The 20540-nt window shown below is 46.4% G+C and overlaps 1 protein-coding gene across 2 annotated transcripts in view; it reads right to left on the bottom strand.

Moving 5' to 3' along the window:
- The window catches only part of MAP4K1 (mitogen-activated protein kinase kinase kinase kinase 1), a 72579-nt gene extending 53354 nt beyond the window's left edge, over positions 1–19225 (bottom strand). Inside the window, exons 1-4 of one of the 2 annotated variants that reach the window (XM_083753751.1) lie at positions 18855–19225; positions 9141–9198; positions 2364–2454; positions 756–820 (exon numbers count right to left, since the gene is read on the bottom strand). In XM_083753751.1, coding sequence (XP_083609877.1) covers positions 756–820; positions 2364–2454; positions 9141–9198; positions 18855–18962 — 322 coding nt within the window. In that variant the 5' untranslated portion in view covers positions 18963–19225. The remainder of the gene's footprint in view (positions 1–755; positions 821–2363; positions 2455–9140; positions 9199–18854) is intronic. The other variant, XM_083753750.1, reaches the window with a different exon arrangement.
- Positions 19226–20540: the final 1315 nt, after the last annotated feature.

Below are 20540 nucleotides of genomic sequence, written 5' to 3'. Positions count from 1 at the left end.
CTACAATTCTATGAAATATCTGCTCTCACATCCATAACAATATTTTTTGTTAATATGTTGTTAATATGTGGGCAGGTAGGAAGGCTCCATGATCACTGCAGATGGTGACAGTAGTCACGAAATTAAAAGACGCCTGTTTCTTGGGAGAAAAGCAATGACAAATCTAGACAGCATCTTAAAAAGCAGAGACATCACCTTGCCAACAAAGGTCCGTATAGTTAAAGCTCTGGTTTTCCCAGTAGTGATGTATGGAAGTGAGAGCTGGACCATAAAGAGGGCTGATCACTGAAGACTTGATGCTTTTGAATTATGGTGCTGAAGGAGACTCTTGAGAGTCCCATGGACTGCAAGAAGATCAAACCTCTCCATTCTGAAGGAAATCAGCCCTGAGTGCTCACTGGAAGGACAGATCGTGAAGCTGAGACTCCAATACTTTGGCCACCTCATGAGAAGAGAAGACTCCCTGGAAAAGACCCTGATGTTGGGAAAGATGGAGGACACAAGGAGAAGGGGACGACAGAGGACGAGATGTTGGGACAGTGTTCTCGAAGCTACCATCATGAGTTTGACCAAACTGCAGGAGGCAGTGGAAGACAGGAGTGCCTGGCGTGCTCTGGTCCAGGGGGTCACGAGGAGTCGGACATGACTAAACAACTGAACAGCAACAACAACAACAACAACAACAGCAACAACAACAGGAAGGCCTAAATGCCCAATTCCCTCTGGCCACTGGTGGGGCAGGGAATCAGTGTTACCTTGGTAGACATCTTGAAGAGAGCCTCCCCCACAGAACTCCATGCAGATCCACAACTTGTTGAACCTAGTGAGAAAGCAGAGATGGAAAGGTTTGTCATTGAGTGTGAAATGAGGTACAGAGGGGAGGACTGGGATAGGGATCAGGGCCATCTCAACTGAACCTCAGCAATCTTGAAGCTGTCTCCCCCACAGCGCGCGCGCGCGCGCACGCACACACACACACACACACACACACACAGAGCTTTCACCATCCTGGTACCACCGTAAAAGCATAAGAATAACTCTGCTAGATCAGGCTAAAGAACTATCTACCTTTGATGGCCTGGGAATCTGATTCAGAAGCTGAACCTGAGGAGTCCCAGCCTGCACAGGAGTCCCCGCCTCCAGGGCCGGCTGAGCCGGGGCTGGGGCTTGAACCTGAAGGGCCCTCACCAGGTGAATCTGCTCTGGCTCCGAGGGTCATGGAGGACCCATTGCCTGCAGGTGCTCCACTCTCAGCCCCGTCAGAGGAAGCTGAGGTTGCCTCTGGGTCCTGTAACCCTCCAGCCTCTCCTGAGCTGCAGAGGCTCAGGGCAGAGAGGCGGAGGGAACTGGTTTCTCCCAGGAGGAGTGCGCGCCTTAAGGCCAGGAGAGGCGGGTCACCTGTGGGCCAGGACCGCCCCTGGCCTCAGAGGAAATAAAGGCCAGTCAGCCCAGTCCCAGGTTGCGGAAGCAACGATGTTGGAAACCTGTTTCTGCCAGCACCCAGACCTGTTCTCCCAGAGTTCCTGTCCACGCCCGGCTTCTTGCTTTGGACCCCGCTTCTCCCTTGGTGGACAGTCTCCAGACCCTCGGCCCAGGACTGGACTTTGACCATGCCTCACGGTAACCACCACCCCCCGGGACCAGCACACTCGCCCACCTTCCTGTTCTCCCAGTGGCCAACCAGATGACTCTATGGGATGTCCACAAGGTACGTAAAAAGGTAAAGGACCCCTGGACGGTTACATCCAGTCAAAGGCAACTATGGGGTTGCGGCGCTCATCTTGCTTTCAGGCCAAGGGAGCCGGCGTTTGTCCGCAGACAGCTTTCCGGGTCATGTGGCCAGCAGGACTAAACCACTTCTGGCACAACGGGACACCATGACGGAAACCAGAGCGCACAGAAACGCTGCTTACTTTCCCGCCGCAGCGGTACCTATTTATCTACTTGCACTTGTGTGCTTTCGAACTGCTAGGTTGGCAGGAGCTGGGACAGAGCAACAGGAGCTCACTCCGTCACGGGGATTTGAACCGCCGACCTTCAGATCAGCAAGCCCAAGAGGCTCAGTGGTTTAGACCACAGCGCCACCTGTGTCCCTTGTCCACAAGGAGGACCTTAGGGCAGCGACACACTCCCCACTTGTGGCTGCTGGTTAAAGGTTTTCAGAGGTGGGCCACCCCTCTGAACTGGGACACCTGGACTGTTAAGTCCAGTCAAAGGCAACTATGGTGCTATCAGGGCCAGTAGCCATTGACAGCCCCCTCCTCCAAGAAGGTTATGCTTAGAGCAACGAAATGACATCGGCTGGGCCTGGCTGGGGCTCATGGCGGACCTTTCCCAACCATGAGGTCAGAGGTTTTTCTCACCGTATGTAGCTCCCATAATATGCTACGATGTTGTGATGGCTGCAGGTTTTCACCATCAGAATTTCTTGCTGGATAGTGGCACAGTCATCATCTGGAAAGTAGGGCATTTAAAATGTTTAGTAAATTCAAGAAGTGCTTTTAGGGCCAAACTAGGCTCTGTAAAAGGTAACCTACAGTTGCAAAAATAAAATAAAATTTTAAAATGGAGGGTTGTTTCCCTCCCCCCTTTTTATTTATTTTCTCTTTCAATAGTCTTTATTGAGAGAGGCATGATGGAGAACAGCAACAACTGGGAAAAGAGAGATATAACATTTTACAAGGACACCACAGAGAGAATAATTGCCACATGCAGGAAGAACAGGGATATAGTTTGAGTGCCTTACTTGTAGTTCTATAAATCATTTGATGTGTCGGCACGAATAGAAGTTGCTCATATTGCCGTTGTTGTATAAGGGATTATTATTGTGACCGGAATGTAATTGAAATTAATAAGATTTTGGGACGCAGAAATAAAGAAAATCATCAAACCAGCAATTCTAGCATGTGGGGAGGCCACCTAAATTATATAATTCGGTATTTGAATGATGGGTATTATAATTTGGTATTGTATAACGAGGCTATCATTGGATTGTAATTGAAAATTAATAAAAATTATTAAGAAAGTAGTATTTATTATTGTTTTTCAGCTTGTCAGAACGAATTGCCCTGTGAGATACATCATCAAAAATATACCAACAGAAGCTGTTTAGCCTTAACAAAACTCCCCTGACCTTATTTCCCAGAGACACCCTGACTTTTCGCATATCATCAATTATCCCCTTACAACAGGAGCATCATACGATATACCAACTATTATACCAGCTATAATGGCGTAAGAAGGGATGCGGGTGGCGCTGTGAGTGAAACCACAGAGCCTAGGGCTTGCCAATCAGAAAGTCGGCGGTTCGAATCCCCACGATGGAGTGAGCTCCCGTTGCTCAGTCCCTGCTCCTGCCAACCTAGCAGTTCGAAAGCACGTCAAAGTGCAAGTAGATAAATAGGTACCACTCTGGCGGGAAGGTAAACGGCATTTCCGTGCGCTGCTCTGGTTCGCCAGAAACGGCTTAGTCATGCTGGCCACATGACCCAGAAGCTGTACGCCGGCTCCCTCGGCCAATAAAGCGAGAAGAGAGCCACAACCCCAGAGTCGTCCGTGACTGGACCTAATGGTCAGGGGTCCTTTATAATGGCGTAAACCTTTCGGACTGGTCCTTTGGTGTATTGGCCTAAGTCAGTGATGGCCAGGCTCGGCCCTCCAGATGTTTTGGGACTACAACTCCCATCATCCCTGACCACTGGTCCTGTTACCTAGGGATGTTGGGAGTTGTAGTCCCAAAACATCTGGAGGGCCATGTTTGGCCATCTCTGGCCTAAGTAATAACGATCCCCTATTCTCCTGCTTTAAATGCCCTTCAGCATCATGAACAGGGACAGTGGAACCGACTCCCTCGGAAAGCGGTGGACTTTTCAATCAGAAGTCAGGGGGCTGTCTGCCAGGGGTTCTTTAGCTGAGATTCCTGCATTCCTGCATGGTGCACACGCAGCTTAATTGAATGAATGCACGTAAGAGGCAGGGCTGTTGTTGTTTTACGGTAAATAGAAGCCACAGCTCTCCACCTCCGCCCCCAAGGAACACAACTGCCGTGGGCGATTGTCACAGCTTGGGGGGATTTTCGCTGGGTCCGCAACCAAGAGAGGAAAGGTTACATTCTTCCCCTTCACTTTGTGCTCCTCTCGTGGCTGCTGGGCTTTATTTTTCCATTTCGTCAAAGCCCTGCATGTTGATTTCAGCCACACAATTAACGTCATGGCTGAAATCCGTTTGATGAGGCCCTAAGCTACTGAAGGTAATGGGGCCCTTTATATGTCCAGCTATCCTTTGTGAACAACAAATTGTCACTGCTTTTTTGTGTTGAATATATGCTTAATAATAATAATTTATTATTCCTAGCCCGCCCATCTGGCTGGGTTTCCCCAGCCACTCTGGGCGGCTTCCAACAAAACACTAAAATACAATAACCTATTAAACATTAAAAGCTTCCCTAAACAGGGTTGCCTTCAGATGTCTTCTAAATGTCAGGTAGTTGTTTTTCTCTTTGACATCTGGTGGCAGGGTGTTCCACAGGGCGGGCGCCACCACCGAGACGGCCCTCTGCCTGGTTCCCTGTACCCTCACTTCTCGCAATGAGGGAACCGCCAGAAGGCCATCAGTGCTGGACCTCAGTGTCCGGGCTGAACGATGGGGGTGGAGACACTCCTTCAGGTATACTGGACTGAGGCCGTTTAGGGCTTTAAAGGTCAGCACCAACACTTTGAATTGTGCTCAGAAATGTACTGGTAATTTATGGACCTCATAGGTATCTCAAGCCATTTGCGCATGTTGCCATGCAACCAGTCCATGCAGAATGAAGGCACCCTATATATAGAAAGGAGGAAACCCGTGATATTTTAGGGAACAGGCTAGCAAGCGGGGCCCATGACTTACATCATAGGAACCTACACAATACAAAACACTGTTGCTGTATGTAGGTTTTATTTTATTTCTTTTTTATCTTATATTCTGGAAATGTACATCCAGGGGTTTTTTTTTTTGTTTAAATTTTTTGGGGGCCCTAAGCTATAGCTTGTTTAGCTTATATGTAAATCCGGCACTGGCACGGCAGCTGCGACAAAATAAATTCGCTCTTTTGCAGCATTTCCCAAAGAAATGTGGGTGTGAGCTGCGAACAACAACAATAAAAAGTCGGCAGCTGGCAGCCTCTAACCTTAATCTGCCCTCTCCTCTCTTCTGCTGCCATGTGGCTTCCAAATTTCCAAGAAAATCAAACCTCAGCATTGAAGGAGGTGGAAAAGTGCTAGGAAAGCAGTTATTTACAGAAGTGATCCAATTTGCCTCACACTTCTGGAGTGTTCTCTCCAAAGGAAGGATGTTCTTGTTTTTATTTATTTAAAGAAAAATAGAATTGAAAAGAGGAAATCGTTGCAAAGCGTGCATGCCCAGAGGGGTGAGGACACACAAAAACAAAAACAGAAATAGAAATTTCCATCACAGGAAAAGAAAAGAAAAAGAAAGAATACATAAAGGCGGACATGACCTTGCAACTTCTTATTCCAAAATATACTGCTTTTTCTATTCGGCCTTTGAAGCTTCTGATAGCATACATGGTGGGGATTTTTAAAAAAGCTGTTTCCATCTTTTATAGGTTGCGTTCCCCAACAAGAACAGATATAGAGGCTATTCAGAATAAATGCATATCCCACCCAAAATATATGTTACATAAAAGTAACATGGTTCGTCTTGACGTGGGGAAATTACAAGAATTTTCCCTCTGGGAGGGTTGGGATCACAGCGAGGGACGAAAGGGTTTAGCTTCTCTCCACAATTATTATTATATAATAATATTAAGAATGAATGCAACATATTTAGCACAAGGAAGGCCTGGAGTGGCCTGCTCCTTGGTCAGCCATTTTGCAGAATACAGCCTGCTTGCTTCTCTGCAAGTAACAAGACTAGAGATTTATTTAATCATTTTTATAAATAAATAAAAAGGAAGCGGAACATTCCAGAAAGGAGATTTGAATCTCCCCTGAGAGAGCTGGCCAGGCTTCTCAACAAAATCTCAGGAAGCCTCACCTGGGCATTCTTGGGCCAACCTGATGGAGTTGGGCCAAAAAGCTTCATACAAACCTGAGTCCATCAAATTTGGTGTTTTCCCCCTCCCCTTGTTGCAGGAATTTATGTATAGGTTGGGGGGGTGTTGCCCCTCCAGCAGATATCATGCACATGCAGCCCACTACCAAAACCAGCACAATCGCTTTTGTGACTTTTGTGATTTGTCCCCACAAAACACTTCATCGCAGTTTCTTCCTATCTATTCCAAGGGCCTTTGCTGCACGATACCAAATGTAAGAATTCACTGATAAGTGCATCTGTAATAATAATAATAATAATAATAATAATGATAATAATTTATTATTTATACCCTGCCCATCTGGCTGGGCCTCCCCAGCCACTCTGGGCGGCTTCCATAGAAACCAAAAATACAGTAAAATATCACACGTTAAAAACTTCCCTGAACAGGGCTGCCTTCAGATGTCTTCTGAATGTCAGGTAGTTGTTTATCTCTTTGACATCTGATGGGAGGGCGTTCCACAGGGCGGGCGCCACCACCGAGAAGGCCCTCTGCCTGGTTCCCTGCAGCTTTGCTTCTCGCAATGAGGGAACCGCCAGAAGGCCCTCGGCGCTGGACCTCAGTGTCCGGGCAGAACAATGGGGGTCTAGACGCTCCTTCAGGTATACTGGGCTGAGGCCGTTTAGGGCTTTAAAGGTCAGCACCAACACTTTGAATTGTGCTCGGAAATGTACTGGGAGCCAATGTAGGTCTTTCAAGACCGGTGTTATATGGTCTCGGCGGCCGCCCCCAGTCACCAGTCTAGCTGCCGCATTCTATGCACTGGCTCACTGGTGTGATAGGAATTTTATGGTCTTAGATATACGGAAATGTTCATAAGTGTACCAACCAAGCACGTACATAGATCAGCACAGGAAGGCCAACCTGGAACCATTTTGATTCCTAAACTGAGCAAATGTTTTCTCTGCAAGGTCAAAGTGGGAAACCTCCCCATTGTCTCTTTCATCACAAATCCTGTCTTAAGGACACATTTAAGATATGAATAAGGTGTGAGCCTGTGACCTGGCCCAGGAAATAAGTATTTATCATTACAAAAGACTGGCCAGGCTTCCCAGGCAATCCAATCAAGTAACCTGCCAGACAGGAGATAAACAACAACAGGAGAAAAACAATATTCAAATTTCTGTTTTAGACCGCCTTTTCTGTGATGTAGGTGTGATGTATCTGAGGGGTGGTCTTAGGTTATACCCCTTCTGTGATGTATATATGATGTTTCTGGGGGTGGTCTTGATCTACAGGGTGGCAATTTCAAAAGTCTTTATAAGGCCTTGCACACCATTTTTCTGGGTCCTCCTCCTTTCCTGCATGTGAGGGGAGCACCCTGTTGCAACAGATCAATAAAGATCAGGCTTACTAGCTGCTTTGATTCTCAATATTCTCTGGTTGGCCTCTGTTATTTTCTCCTACCAATAGGGAACCTATGTAAGGACTCTATATGGGCTCTTGGATACCCCATAAGGGAAAAGGGCAATTTTGGTTTACAACACTGGGAAAACTTCAGAAATTCATATAGACATGTGAGCTCAGCTGCTCAGCAGCCCCTCTGCCTGGGTGATAATCCCTGGCATCCTGATACCTGAGTGCCAGACAGGTAGCCATTCCAGAAATAGCAAACCCAGATGAAGACAAAAGGGTGTGATTAACTTGGCTGGGAAACAGGGAAATGTAAATATCTCTTTTGTTACACTTGATGGGTGTTTGGTGGAGGGCAAGGGGAACCATGGGGCAGGGTCCAGGATGCTCCGATTACGGCCACCAGACCTCCCCTTTCATGATGTAACCGTGATGTAGTTTGGGGGGTGTAACATGGGGATGAGCAGCTAATAAAAGTTTGGGGGCTCTTTTATTCGGGGCTTCCATCTTGTTCCACCTGGTGGCAGGTGGGAGTCCTGTCACGACAGTCTTCAATCAAGACCAAGCCTACTGGCTGCTGTTTTGCTCTGGTATTCCTGGCTGGTGTCCTTGTTTTTTTGTCCAAGGGATCCCTCAGATTTCTCCGTTAACACCCTCGATAATTAAAAATATTTGGTTTTTGAGCATATATACACAGTGAATGAAAGAGCACTCATGCTTCTGAAATGAGCTGGTCAGACTTTTTCCCAAGCCTTTTTCCCAAGCCAACTTTATTTTAGAGACTGACTTCCACCCATCATACGGTGTCGCGAACCACACTATACATTTAAAGCATCTTCAAAAAACTTAATGTTGGATGCTTTATCGTGATGGGACAACCCAGTCAGATGGGCGACATTATTATTATTATTATTATTATTATTATTATTATTATTAGCACCCAACGTCTCCCACAGAGTCCTGGGAACTGCAGTTTCTTAAGTGTGCTCGGAATTGTAGCTCTGTGCGGGGGCAGAACTACAGTTCCCAGGATTATTTGTAGGGGAAGAATGTGCTTCAAACATTGCGCTGAATGTGCTTTAAATAGCCGGTTTTCAGCTGTGGGGTTGCCATGTAAAGAAATAGTAATTATTGTGATGGGTCGTTCCCCGCTAGTGGGCCTGATCCACGGTCGGTCGCAGCTGAAGCACAACCTCCGTACAAGATATATGGCAAAAGAATTGTACACAGCTGAAAACGCTGGCTGTGTTAAGGTAATTTCAACAGTGTAACCTATCTAAAAGGAATGTAAAATGGGGTGGAGGGGGAATTGATTCAGATGGATATATAAGAATATGGAGGAATTATGGGCAAATTAAAAGAACATTGGAAGGGGAAGGAGGGAAATCGTTGAATGTATGGGTGTAATGGAAGATGTTAATGTGGAAATGTAAAATCTGAAAACTTATAATAAAAAATATTTTGTGTGCGTGTGTGTTTTAAAAAAGGCAAAAGATTAAGAAATGGGTCCCCAAAGGCATGTTTGGGTTAAAAATGCATCTCCCGGGTCTGGAAAAGTTGAATATTGCTTTAACTGCATAGAGCGGCTCTTCCCCTTAGCTCTGGCACTCCTCAGCGAGAAAGGATTTCAGGGCTCATTCAGTTTACGATACGGCGGCGCACCGAAAAGTAGCTGGTCGTTTTCCTCGCTCACCTGCTTCCATCTTTACGATTTTGATAGCAGCCAGTTTCCCTGTCTCCTTGTTCCTTGCCTGAGGAGATACAGAAAGGAGAATGTGTTTAAAAGATGGGCAAAGGCCTAAACATGGCTGGAGACCAGGGTCTCGGCTATACAGTTGCAAACAAAATGTTTTAAATGTGTTGCAAAGTGCTGTACGTGAACGTGGCACCAGATGGCGAAAGTGAGCTATGCCAAATTTGATGTATTTTTCAAAACTTTTTTTAAAACATTTTCACAGTGTTTTTTTATATGAGAGCTCCAATTGGAGAACAGCCTTTACCAAAGGTGTCACCGGTTTTGAAGACGCTCGAACTGAGGGCGAAAGGGAGAAACATGCTAAGAGGAAGGCACGCTTGGCAAATCCACACCGTGATCAGCTCCCGTCCAGAAACCTATATCCCCACTGTGGAAGGACGTGTAGATCCAGAATTGGCCTCCACAGTCACTTACAGAATCAGAAACTTTGTTTATGGAAGACAATCTTTTGAAGAATGAAGGATTGGTTTTCTATGGAGTGTGTGCACTTAAAATTTGTGTAACAGCAGCAAACACACAAGCCAGGCTTTTTCCTATGACTTCTCTTTAGGGAAGAGGCAGTTTGCAAAAAGAATGGCACAAAATTATCAATGACAAGTACAAAACGGCTATTTGAAGGTTTAAAAAACCGATTAAAATCAATAATACGCTGGAACCACATATCAACATGCTACATACCTGGGTAGGCCTACCTAAACAAAATATTTTTTAGCAGGAGCCGAAAAGGGTGTAATGAAGACATCTGCCGGATGTCAATATGCAGGGAGCTATTATTATTAAAATCAGTTTTGAGCCTTCCTGGATATTTTAGTGGCCCTATTATCTCCTGTATTTGTTATAGTGTCTGCTGAATTTTATTGTGGGGGTTTTTATTTCACGCCATTCTGATCTGCATCTGAGGAAGGTATAAATGGTTTTCTTAAAAAAAGAAAGATAAAAATAATGTGTTCAACCAAGCAGCAGTTGTGAAATTATCAGGACAACAAGCTTGTTACTGGGTATAGCTGCTCACCACAGGACTGATTTGTATCATGTCAGGAGGGGAAATGGCTGCCAGGAACCTATAGCCTATAGCCTCTCCAACAAGCAAATAGTAAGAACTCTATTTTTTGGGCAGACCCCAGCAGCGTTGATTACAAGTTTGCTCCTTGAAAAGTTCCAGCCGCTTTTATTGCTTCCTGTTCAGCGTGGCTGGAGGGCAAATTGTCCCTTGATTGCCCTCTCAATTAGTTAGGTTCTATTGACATCGATTGACATGCTGTTTTCCTTTCCTTCCTCTTCTTCTTCTGCTCCCGAAATTGTCGCCACAAATCAGGAAGGGTGGCCAGGTGGGCATATTTGGAATACAAGGGTTCAGCAATGATATCATCCAGATGCACATCAGTATGGAGATGATACCTAGCTCTACCTCTCTTTTAAATCAGAACCAGTGAAGGCAGTGAAGGTCCTGTGTGAGTGGCTGGAGGCGGTTGGAGGATGGATGGTGGCTAACAGAATGAGGTTGAATCCTGACAAGACAGAAGTACTGTTTTGGGGGGACAGGGGGCGGGCGGGTGGAGGGGACCCCCTGGTCCTGAATGGGGTAACCGTGCCCCTGAAGGACCAGGTGCACAGCCTGGGAGTCATTTTGGACTCGCAGCTGTCCATGGAGGCACAAGTCAATTCTGTGTCCAGGGCAGCTGTCTGCCAGCTCCATCTGGTTCGCAGGATGAGACCCTATCTGCCCACAGACTGTCTCGTCAGAGTGGTACATGCTCTAGTTATCTCCCGCTTGGGCTACTGCAATGCGCTCTACGTGGGGCTACCTTTGAAGGTGACCCGGAAACTGTAATTAATCCAGAATGCGGCAGCTAGACTGGTGACTGGGAGTGGCCACCGAGACCATATAACACCGGTCTTGAAAGACCTACATTTGCTCCCAGTACATTTCTGAGCACAATTCAAAGTGTTGGTGCTGACCTTTAAAGCCCTCAACAGCCCAGTATACCTGAAGGAGCGTCTCCACCGCATCATTCAGCCCGGACACTGAGATCCAGCGCCGAGGGCTTTCTAGCGGTTCCCACATTGCGAGAAGTAAGGTTACAGGGAACCAGACAGAGGTCCTTCTTGGTACAGTGGTACCTCGGGTTACATATGCTTCAGGTTACATACGCTTCAGGTTACAGACTCCGCTAACCAGAAATATTACCTTGGGTTAAGAACTTTGCTTCAGGATAAGAACAGAAATTGTGCTCTGGCGGTGCGGCGGCAGCAGGAGGCCCCATTAGCTAAAGTGGTGCTTCAGGTTAAGAACAGTTTCAGGTTAAGAACAGACCTCCGGAACAAATTAAGTATGTAACCAGAGGTACTACTGTAACGGCGCCCACCCTGTGGAACGCCCTCCCATCAGATGTCAAGGAAATAAGCAGCTATCCTATTTTTTAAAGACTTCTGAAGGCAGCCCTGTTTAAGGAAATTTTTAATATTTTATGCTGTATTGTTTTTAACATTCGATTGGGAGCCGCCCAGAGCGGCTGGGGAAACTCAGCCAGATGGGAGGGGTATAAATAATACCCTATTTTTTGCTCTCACTTTTCCCCTCCTAAAAAGTAAGGAGAAATGTGTGTGCGTCTTAAGGAGCGAATGCAGGCTGCGCAGCTATCCCAGAAGCCAGAACAGGAAGAGGGATTGCTGTATTCACTGCGCAGCGATCCCTCTTGCTGTTCTGGCTTCTGATATTCAGCATATTTTTTTTTCTTGTTTTCCTCCTCCAAAAACTAGGTGCGTCTTGTGATCTGGTGCGTCTTATAGAGCGAAAAGTACGGTAAATTATTATTAAGCAAACAAAGCATAGCAATTGCAGACAAAGGAACAACTATAGCAGCCTCCAGGGTATAGGCGCCAACTCGGGGAGCGGGGCCTGGGTGCTGAGGCACCCACAAAATTCTGACTGTGGGTGCCTGACCGGTTGACCTAACGTGGAGTGTAGTGTGCATGACGTCTCATGGTGCGCCGAGACCCAAGAGGACCCATCGCACCCTCCGAAAGACCCAACGGCTTTGCGCAAGGCCCGCCAGGATTCGTCGCAGTTGCAGGAGGCTCCAACAGGGTGCGACAAAGGCACGCGCATGGGAGAGAGGCATGCATGCCACGTGAAGCTCTTTGGAAGAGAAGTACCGTATTTTTTGCTCTATAAGACTCACATTTTCCCTCCTAAAAAGTAAGGGAAAATGTGTGTGCGTCTTATGGAGCGAATGCAGGCTGCGCAGCTATCCCAGAAGCCAGAACAGCAAGAGGGATTGCTGCTTTCACTGTGCAGCGATCCCTCTTGCTGTTCTGGCTTCTGAGATTCAGAATATTTTTTTTCTTGTTTTCCTCCTCCAAAAACTAGGTGCGTCTTGTGGTCTGGTGCGTCTTATAGAGCGAAAAATACGGTACAATGTAAACACTGTTATAAACAGGCAGGAGACTCGATTGTGAATTCCTGTGGCCTCACCTTGCTTGGGCCCTGCATCCCGCAGCTCAAAGCGGGAGACTGGTTAGAGAGGAAGGAGAGCACAAGCTGAAACATTTTGGCAGAGGATACAGCTGCAGCGCTCAGCTCCTTTGATAGTATCAAGCAGGATGTGAGCTGTTACACTAAGTGGGTAGGTGGGCTTGCAACACAGGCTGCCCTTCCTCCAAGAGGCCTTGGAGGGAGAAACTGGCAAACCAGAGGAGAAAGGGGTGTTTCCATGCCTTGAAACAACCAAGGCGTGTTGTAGGGGAAACTTAAAGCTGTGTACAGTGGTACCTCGGGTTACGGACGTTTCAGGTTACAGGCGCTTCAGGTTACAGACTCCGCTAACCCAGAAATGGTACCTCGGGTTAAGAACTTTGCTTCAGGATGAGAACAGAAATCGCATGGTGGCGGCATGGCAGCAGCGGGAGGCCCCATTAGCTAAAGTGATGTGCTTCAGGTTAAGAACAGTTTCAGGTTAAGAACGGACCTCCGGAACGAATTAAGTTCTTAACCCGAGGTACCACTGTACAAAAATGCTTTGTGCACCTGCATCTAATCTTGCCCCTTTCTAAAATTTATGTACAGTGGTACCTCAGGTTACATACGCTTCAGGTTACAGACTCCGCTAACCCAGAAATAGTACCTCGGGTTAAAAACTTTGCTTCAGGATGAGAACAGAAATTGTGCTCCAGTGGCGCGGCGGCAGCAGGAGGCCCCATTAGCTAAAGTGGTGCTTCAGGTTAAGAACTGTTTCAGGTTAAGAACAGACCTCTGGAATGAATTAAGTCCTTAACCCGAGGTACCACTGTACACATGTGCCAGATTCACCCATTCCCCTCCTCAAAGAAACTTGGGAACTGCAGTAAGTAACTGTAATAAACACATAAGAATTAGTTGGGTAAATGTGCTGGGAGCTGTAGCTTTCGAGGGGGTAAACTACAATTCCTGGAATTCCTTTTTTGAGGAGGGGTCCTTTAAAGGTCTAGTATGTACATGCAGCCATTCTTACTCACAAATTTATTAACAACAATACTGTTTGGGACAAAAATAAGTACAAAGTGCTTTCTGTCCATTCATTTTCCCCCAGTTTCTATCCCCCCCCCCCCGATCTTACATTCATCTCATTCTGCCTCAGTTTCCAAATTTTAATCAAGAGCCCTCATGAAAAATCAATCAGCTTTTTAGTGCCAATTTCTCCTAATAAACACTTATATGATGTTAGCCACTCTGAACCCGGCTCAAGCCGGGGAGGGCAGGGTACAAATAATATTTATTACTATTAATATTATTTTTATTATTGCCACTAGTTGGGCGCCCCCCCCCCCCGCAACACAATGTCTTTTCCTATGTTCTTTTCACTAATGTCTTCAATTCTTGACACACTTTCCCCTGGTGCGTGAACATTTTTTTGAAATGCAAATTTTGAAGTATAGCTGAGTTTCAGTTTGCATATTGTTTCGGGAACTGAACCAGGAAATGTGATCCGAAACCAATTTCTCCCCTATCGCTGTACAATTTGCAGAAGTTGCTGCCATTCTGAGCATTCCCTGGGAACACCTCCCAGGAAGAACAGCTTTTGTAGATGCCACAGAAAAGCTATGGGGTTCGTCCACGTACGAACACACCCCAGTTATTCACTCTCCATTATACCGTATTTTTTGCTCTATAAGACTCACCTTTTCCCTCCTAAAAAGTAAGGGGAATTGTGTGTGCGTCTTATGGAGCAAATGCAGGCTGCGCAGCTATCCCAGAAGCCAGAACAACAAGAGGGATTGCTGCTTTCACTGCACAGCGATCCCTCTTGCTGTTCTGGCTTCTGAGATTCAGAATATTTTTTTACTTGTTTTCCTCCTCCAAAAACTAGGTGCGTCTTGTGGTCTGGTGCGTCTTATAAGGCGAAAAATACGGTATCTTTCTCTGCCCCCACACCCTTTCTGTGTTGAATTCTGTCCTACATGGTGGGCATTATACGGTAAAAATACGGTAATTCTTCTCAGACCAGTAGTATCAGAAGGCAGGCAATCTCCTTTTAAGAAGGAGTGGATGGTGGGGCTTAGATGGGGATCGGGCCCAGGCTACCTGGAGTATCGTATCTCCCTATACAAACCTGCCCGCATGCTAAGATCCTGGGCTGAGCACCTTCTTTGCCTCCCATCAACACCAAAAGCGTGGTTCGTAGTGACACAAGAGAGCCTTTTCTGTGGTGGCTCCCATACGATGAAATTCCCTCCCAAGAGAGTTTAGATTGGCTCCCTCTTTGTTACCCTTCCCCCAACAGGCTGAGGCCTTCATGCTCAGATAGACCTTTGGAAACTAAGGTGCAGATTGTGCTGATCACTGGGTCCCTATCAAGGCAAATTGGATTTTAATTGCTGGTACTAAATGTGTTCTGAAGAATCTCAATTCATGTTTCAACTAGTTTGTTTCTATTACTTTGGATTTTATGATGTTGTCTTTAAGTGCTCTAAGCCTCTGTGAATCCCAACTTGGGACAAAAATATGAACGTAGATAATTTAAAAATAACAACAATAACCACCCACTAAAACCAGATGTGCAGGGGAAACCTGTGTCAGGAAGGGGTAGGGAAAGTATGTGTTCCAAAGCATTCTCTTCAACAGCAATACTTTGTTCTTCTGCTAACGCTGTTCATTTTCACATTTTGTGTCTGTGAACATGATGCTTACAAGAAGATAAGTTGTGAGGTATCTTAAACAGCCTATTGCGGTCAAAACCAACCAAAATTCAATTTCCATTTGCCAGCAATAGAAACAAATAATTATAGAAGCGTCCCAGGTGCTTATTCTGCATTGATACTTGTCATGGCGGCTTAAAAGGTCAAGGGACCCCTGACCATTAGGTCCAGTCGTGGCCGACTCTGGGGTTGCAGCGCTCATCTCGCTTTATTGGTCGAGGGAGCCGGTGTACAGCTTCTGGGTGGCCAGCATGACTAAGCAAACCAGAAACGCAGCACACGGAAACGCCGTTTACCTTCCCGCCAGAGCAGTACCTATTTATCTACTTGCACTTTTGACGTGCTTTCGAACTGCTAGGTTGGCAGGAGCAGGGACTGAGCAATGGGAGCTCACCCCATCGCAGGGATTCGAACCGCCGACCTTCTGATCAGCAAGTCCTAGGCTCTGTGGTTTAACCCACAGCACCACCCACGTCCCATCATGGCGGCTTACGGCCCAAGAAATAAATGTACCCATCATGTTTTCCAACTGCTGAAAGGAGCTTCTAAGGCTGAGCCTTGAGCTGGAAATGGGGAGGGAGCAGGAGAGGTCAGGAACTAGAGTCCCCAAGGGCCAAATCTGGCCTCTTGAGAGGACCAGATGGTCCTTCATTTGGAGCCTGCCGAATTGCAATGGCCCATCTTACAACATTCAGCTTCACTGAACACCCACGAATTCTAGTGTGACAACAGGAGAGAAAAAACTACAGTGGTACCGTGGGTTACATACGCTTCAGGTTACAGACTCCGCTAACCCAGAAATAGTGCTTCAGGTTAAGAACTTTGCTTCAGGATGAGAACAGAAATTGTGCTCCGGCGGCACGGCAGCAGCAGGAGGCCCCATTTGCTAAAGTGGTGCTTCAGGTTAAGAACAGTTTCAGGTTAAGTACGGACCTCCGGAACGAATTAAGTACTTAACCCGAGGTACCACTGTACCTCTGTCCACTTTTTCCATGCTGCGCCAAATTTTATACACTCCTATCGCATCGCCGCCTCCTTGTCTTTTTTCCCCCTACACTGAGAAGTCCCATATGCTGCAGCCTTGCCTCATGGGGTAGTGCGACTCATGCAACACGTTGGCAATTAATATGCACAGAACAATAATTATACATACTTTATCAACCTTCAGAGAAAAACACAAAACATAAACAAAGCCACAGAGACTTGCGAACCACCCAACCTAATATGAACTTATAATGTCTGGTTTCAATACATTTTTCAAATGCTTAACTCAGTCTTTTAGATAAGTTCATGAAGATACCAACAAAAGGTAGGTTTGGGGTTATTCACGATACCGAGAGATGCTAGTGGAGTTGTAGTTAGATGTTAATGAATTTGTAGACAATAAAGTTGTATACGACAGGGTGCCAGCGTTTTGCACCTGTTTCGCCCAAGAGCATAGCTGTCAGCTTTTCCCTTTTCTTGCGAGGAATCCTATTCGGAATAAGGGAATTTCCCTTTAAAAAAGGGAAACATTGACAGCTATGATCAAGAGGCTGCTGTTCGCCCCCGATGGGGCCCTTTTACTGGGTCTTGCAGGTAGCCCACTCCCAAGATAGTATTCCGGGCTTCTTCAGTGGTCTAATCTCAAAGTCTTGATACGTATATTGATATTCAGTCTTATAGAGAATACTTTTTCTTGGCTTAAGCTTAAGAGACTGATTTGCTTAGCCTCATAGGGGAGCTGCTCTACCCCTTGAACATTTTGCCTGTCCTTTTCTGATTTCGCATTGACAGGGGAGGAGGGGAAATGCTTCTGGGAGATGATATATAATGAGATGAAAAAAATGTTGAAATATACATTTAAAAAGAAACCAGAAGCATTCTTATTGGGCATTGTTGGGAGTGATATAAATAGAAAGGAATGTAAACTCTTTTTATATGCAATAACAGCAGCAACAAAAATGGAAGCAAGAAGAATTACCGACGATTGAAGAATGGAGGATGAAGTTAATGGACTATGCAGAACTAGATAAACCAACAGGAAGGATTCGAAACCGGCGGGACCAGAAATTCACGGAAGACTGGAGTAAATTTACGGACTATTTGAAAAGTATTTGTGAAGATCAGACGACGTTTGTAGGTTTGCAAGGAGTTTTGTGAGGAGTATTATTAGAAGTATTGTAAAAATGGATAAGGGGAGGGATGATTTGTTAAGAGATGTAAAGGCAATATAAAGTTAAGAAATGCATAAGAAGTGGTTAAAATGGTGGATCATCAGAGGTGCTGATGGAAGTCTAAAAAGATTGTATAAGTTATAGGTTTTGTGGTACATTTTATAATTTATATGTTAAAATCAATAAAAATTAGTTTTTAAAAAAAAAGACAAGGGAGAGGGAGCCCCATCTCTTACTTAAAGTCGCCATCCCATAAATGTCCCTCGCATTTACCTCTCTTATATTCCATGGAGAGAATTACCAAGGCAGACAGAAGGACTACTGCCACGCGCCTTCTCTCCCAGTCAGGGTTCCTGTGCCTTTAACTACAACACGGCAGGTGGAAATGCGGCTGGTGAAGCTTTTCCCAACATAGTAGTGAGGCAGAAAGCTGAACCCGTGAAGTGCAGCCTGTCTCGCAGCTTTAAAAAAGCAGGCAGTGCCTTGGGCACAGAGACCAGCATTGTGTGACGGATGAAGCGCTCAACAGAGCAACGAATTCATACTCAGCTATGACACACACTAGGACGGCAATGGCGCACATATTGGGAGGAACGCATAAGAGAATTGAGCACAGTTGTCGTTACTTCTAAAGATTCATAGGACTGCGCTAAACTACACCACAATGTTGCTGTGAAGATAAAAGGAGGGAGTGATCAAGGTTTCCCCAAGGTCTTTAGGGGAGTTGTGGGATGAAATTGTGGCCGACAACCCACTTCTCAGCTTTTCCAATATCATGCAGCTATGAGTTCCACAGGCGAACCCTACTTCATATTTATTTCTTTTGTCCTCAAACCCAGTTCAATTAGTATGCGGCTGTATTGCCGAATATGCTTTTTCTATTTCAAACAGCTCCAGTGATTGGCAACGCAGGATGTTTCAAAGAGTGGCAGAGAGAGATATCACAAAATATACCTGGCAGGGGACGAAACCAAGAATAAAATAGAGCATTTTAATTGATGCAAAAGGAAGAGGTGGGTTTTCCCTGCCAGATCTAAGATTATATTATGAGGAATCCTGTTTTTGCTGGTCAATTAGTGTGAAGAAGAAGAAGAAGAGGAGGAGGAGTTTGGATTTGATATTCCGCTTTATCCCTACCCGAAGGAGTCTCAAAGCGGTTAACATTCTCCTTTCCCTTCCTTCCCCACAACAAACACCCTGTGAGGTGAGTGGGGCTGAGAGACTTCAGAGAAGTGTGCAGCTGTGGAAGTCGTAGCCCCAAATGTGTGATGCCCTCAGCCATTCAGTCTCTCCAGGAAGGAGCAGCAGTTTGGTTGCTTACCTTATAGACTTCTCCATAGGTCCCTCCGCCAACTCTCAACAGAAGTTCAAAGTCGTCTTGGGGGTTTCGGGTAGAAATGTCTAGGGCAGCTCTTTCCTGGGCATCCATTGTTCAGTGAATCCCCACCCCACCCCCTGCCACCCCAAGGCGGAGGTTTGCAAAGTCTGCGACTCTCTCACTGCGTGTGGGCGTCAGAGCAGCAATGTGGTCAGGGCACTTTATAAATTTCTCAGGGTTCTGCTTCCTGATTTGATGCACGATTGGCTTGTGCGAGCTCCACCGCGGCCTTTAAAGCCCTGTGGTGGGTATACAGAGATCACATCGGTTCCTCTATTGCATGGGTAGGCAACCTAAGGCCTGGGGGCCGGTTCCGGCCCAATCACCTTCTAAATCCGGCCCACGGACGGTCCGGGAATCAGTGTGTTTTTACTGTGCCCTTTTATTTAAAATGCATGAGTAGAATGTGCCCTTTTATTTAAAATGCATCTCTGGGTTATTTGTGGGGCCTAGGAATTAATTAATCCCCCCCCCAATATAGTCCGCCCCCCCCCAAGGTCTGAGGGACAGTGGACTAGCCCCCTGCTGAAAAAATTTGCTGACCCCTGCTCTATCTCCTCCTTTTCGCTGGCCCTTTTGCAGGATTGGTGTCCCCCGGGGAAGGGGCTGGCGCACCGGCGGGGAACTCCGCGCCAGGGGCCACAATGCAGCCCTTGGGACTCTCACTGGTCACACCCTGCACTGGCCTGGCTGCAAATCTTCCTTGAGTGCTTTTGCATGCCCACAATGTGTCTAGAACTCTGATAACGCTTCTTGGTGATGAAGGAGAGTGAAGGCTCTGTGAGTGTTTGCAGGAACTGGCCTACTGTACGAAGGTAAAATGTACATTCATTGCTCCGCCCACTTTTGCCCCTGGCCCCGCCCACCACTGACATATGGCTCTCAGATGGCTACCCAGAAAGGAATGTGGCCCCTGGCCAGCATCCTCTTCTCAGTGCGTCAGTGGAAAACCTGCAAGCAAGACCCGAAGCACTCCAGCACTCCAGCCACTTGAATTCAAAATCATGCTGCCTCCCACCTTTGAGCCATAATAATAATAATAATAATAATAATAATAATAAAAAATTTATACCCCGCTCACCTGGCTGGGTTTCGCCAGCCACTCTGGGCAGCTCACAATAGAGTATTAAAAGCACAATACAGCATTAAACATTAAAAACTTCCCTAAACAGGGCTGCCTTCAGATGTCTTCTAGAAGTCGGATAGTTGCTTATTTCCTTGACATCTGATGGGAGGGCGTTCCACAGGGCGGGCACCACCACCGAGAAGGCCCTCTGCCTGGTTCCCTGTAACTTGGGTTCTCGCAGTGAGGGAACCGCCAGAAGGCCCTCAGTGCTGGATCTCAGTGTCTAGGCTGAACGATGGGGGTGGAGATGCTCCTTCAGATATACAGGGCCGAGGCCTTTGAGGGCTTTAAAGGTCAGCACCAACACTTTGAATTGTGCTTGGAAATGTACTGTGAGTCAATGCAGGTCTCTCAGGACCGGTGTTATGTGGTCTTGGCGGCTGCTCCCAGTCAGCAGTCTAGGTGCCACATTCTGGATAAACTGCAGTTTCTGAGTCACCTTCAAAGGTAGCCCCACAGAGAGCGCATTGCAAGTAGTCCAAGCGGAAGATAACCAGAGCATG

This window comes from Podarcis gaigeae, assembly GCF_964106915.1.
Source record: "Podarcis gaigeae genome assembly, chromosome: 8".
Taxonomy (NCBI): domain Eukaryota; kingdom Metazoa; phylum Chordata; class Lepidosauria; order Squamata; family Lacertidae; genus Podarcis; species Podarcis gaigeae.
This window is presented reverse-complemented; position numbering and strand designations above follow the sequence as displayed.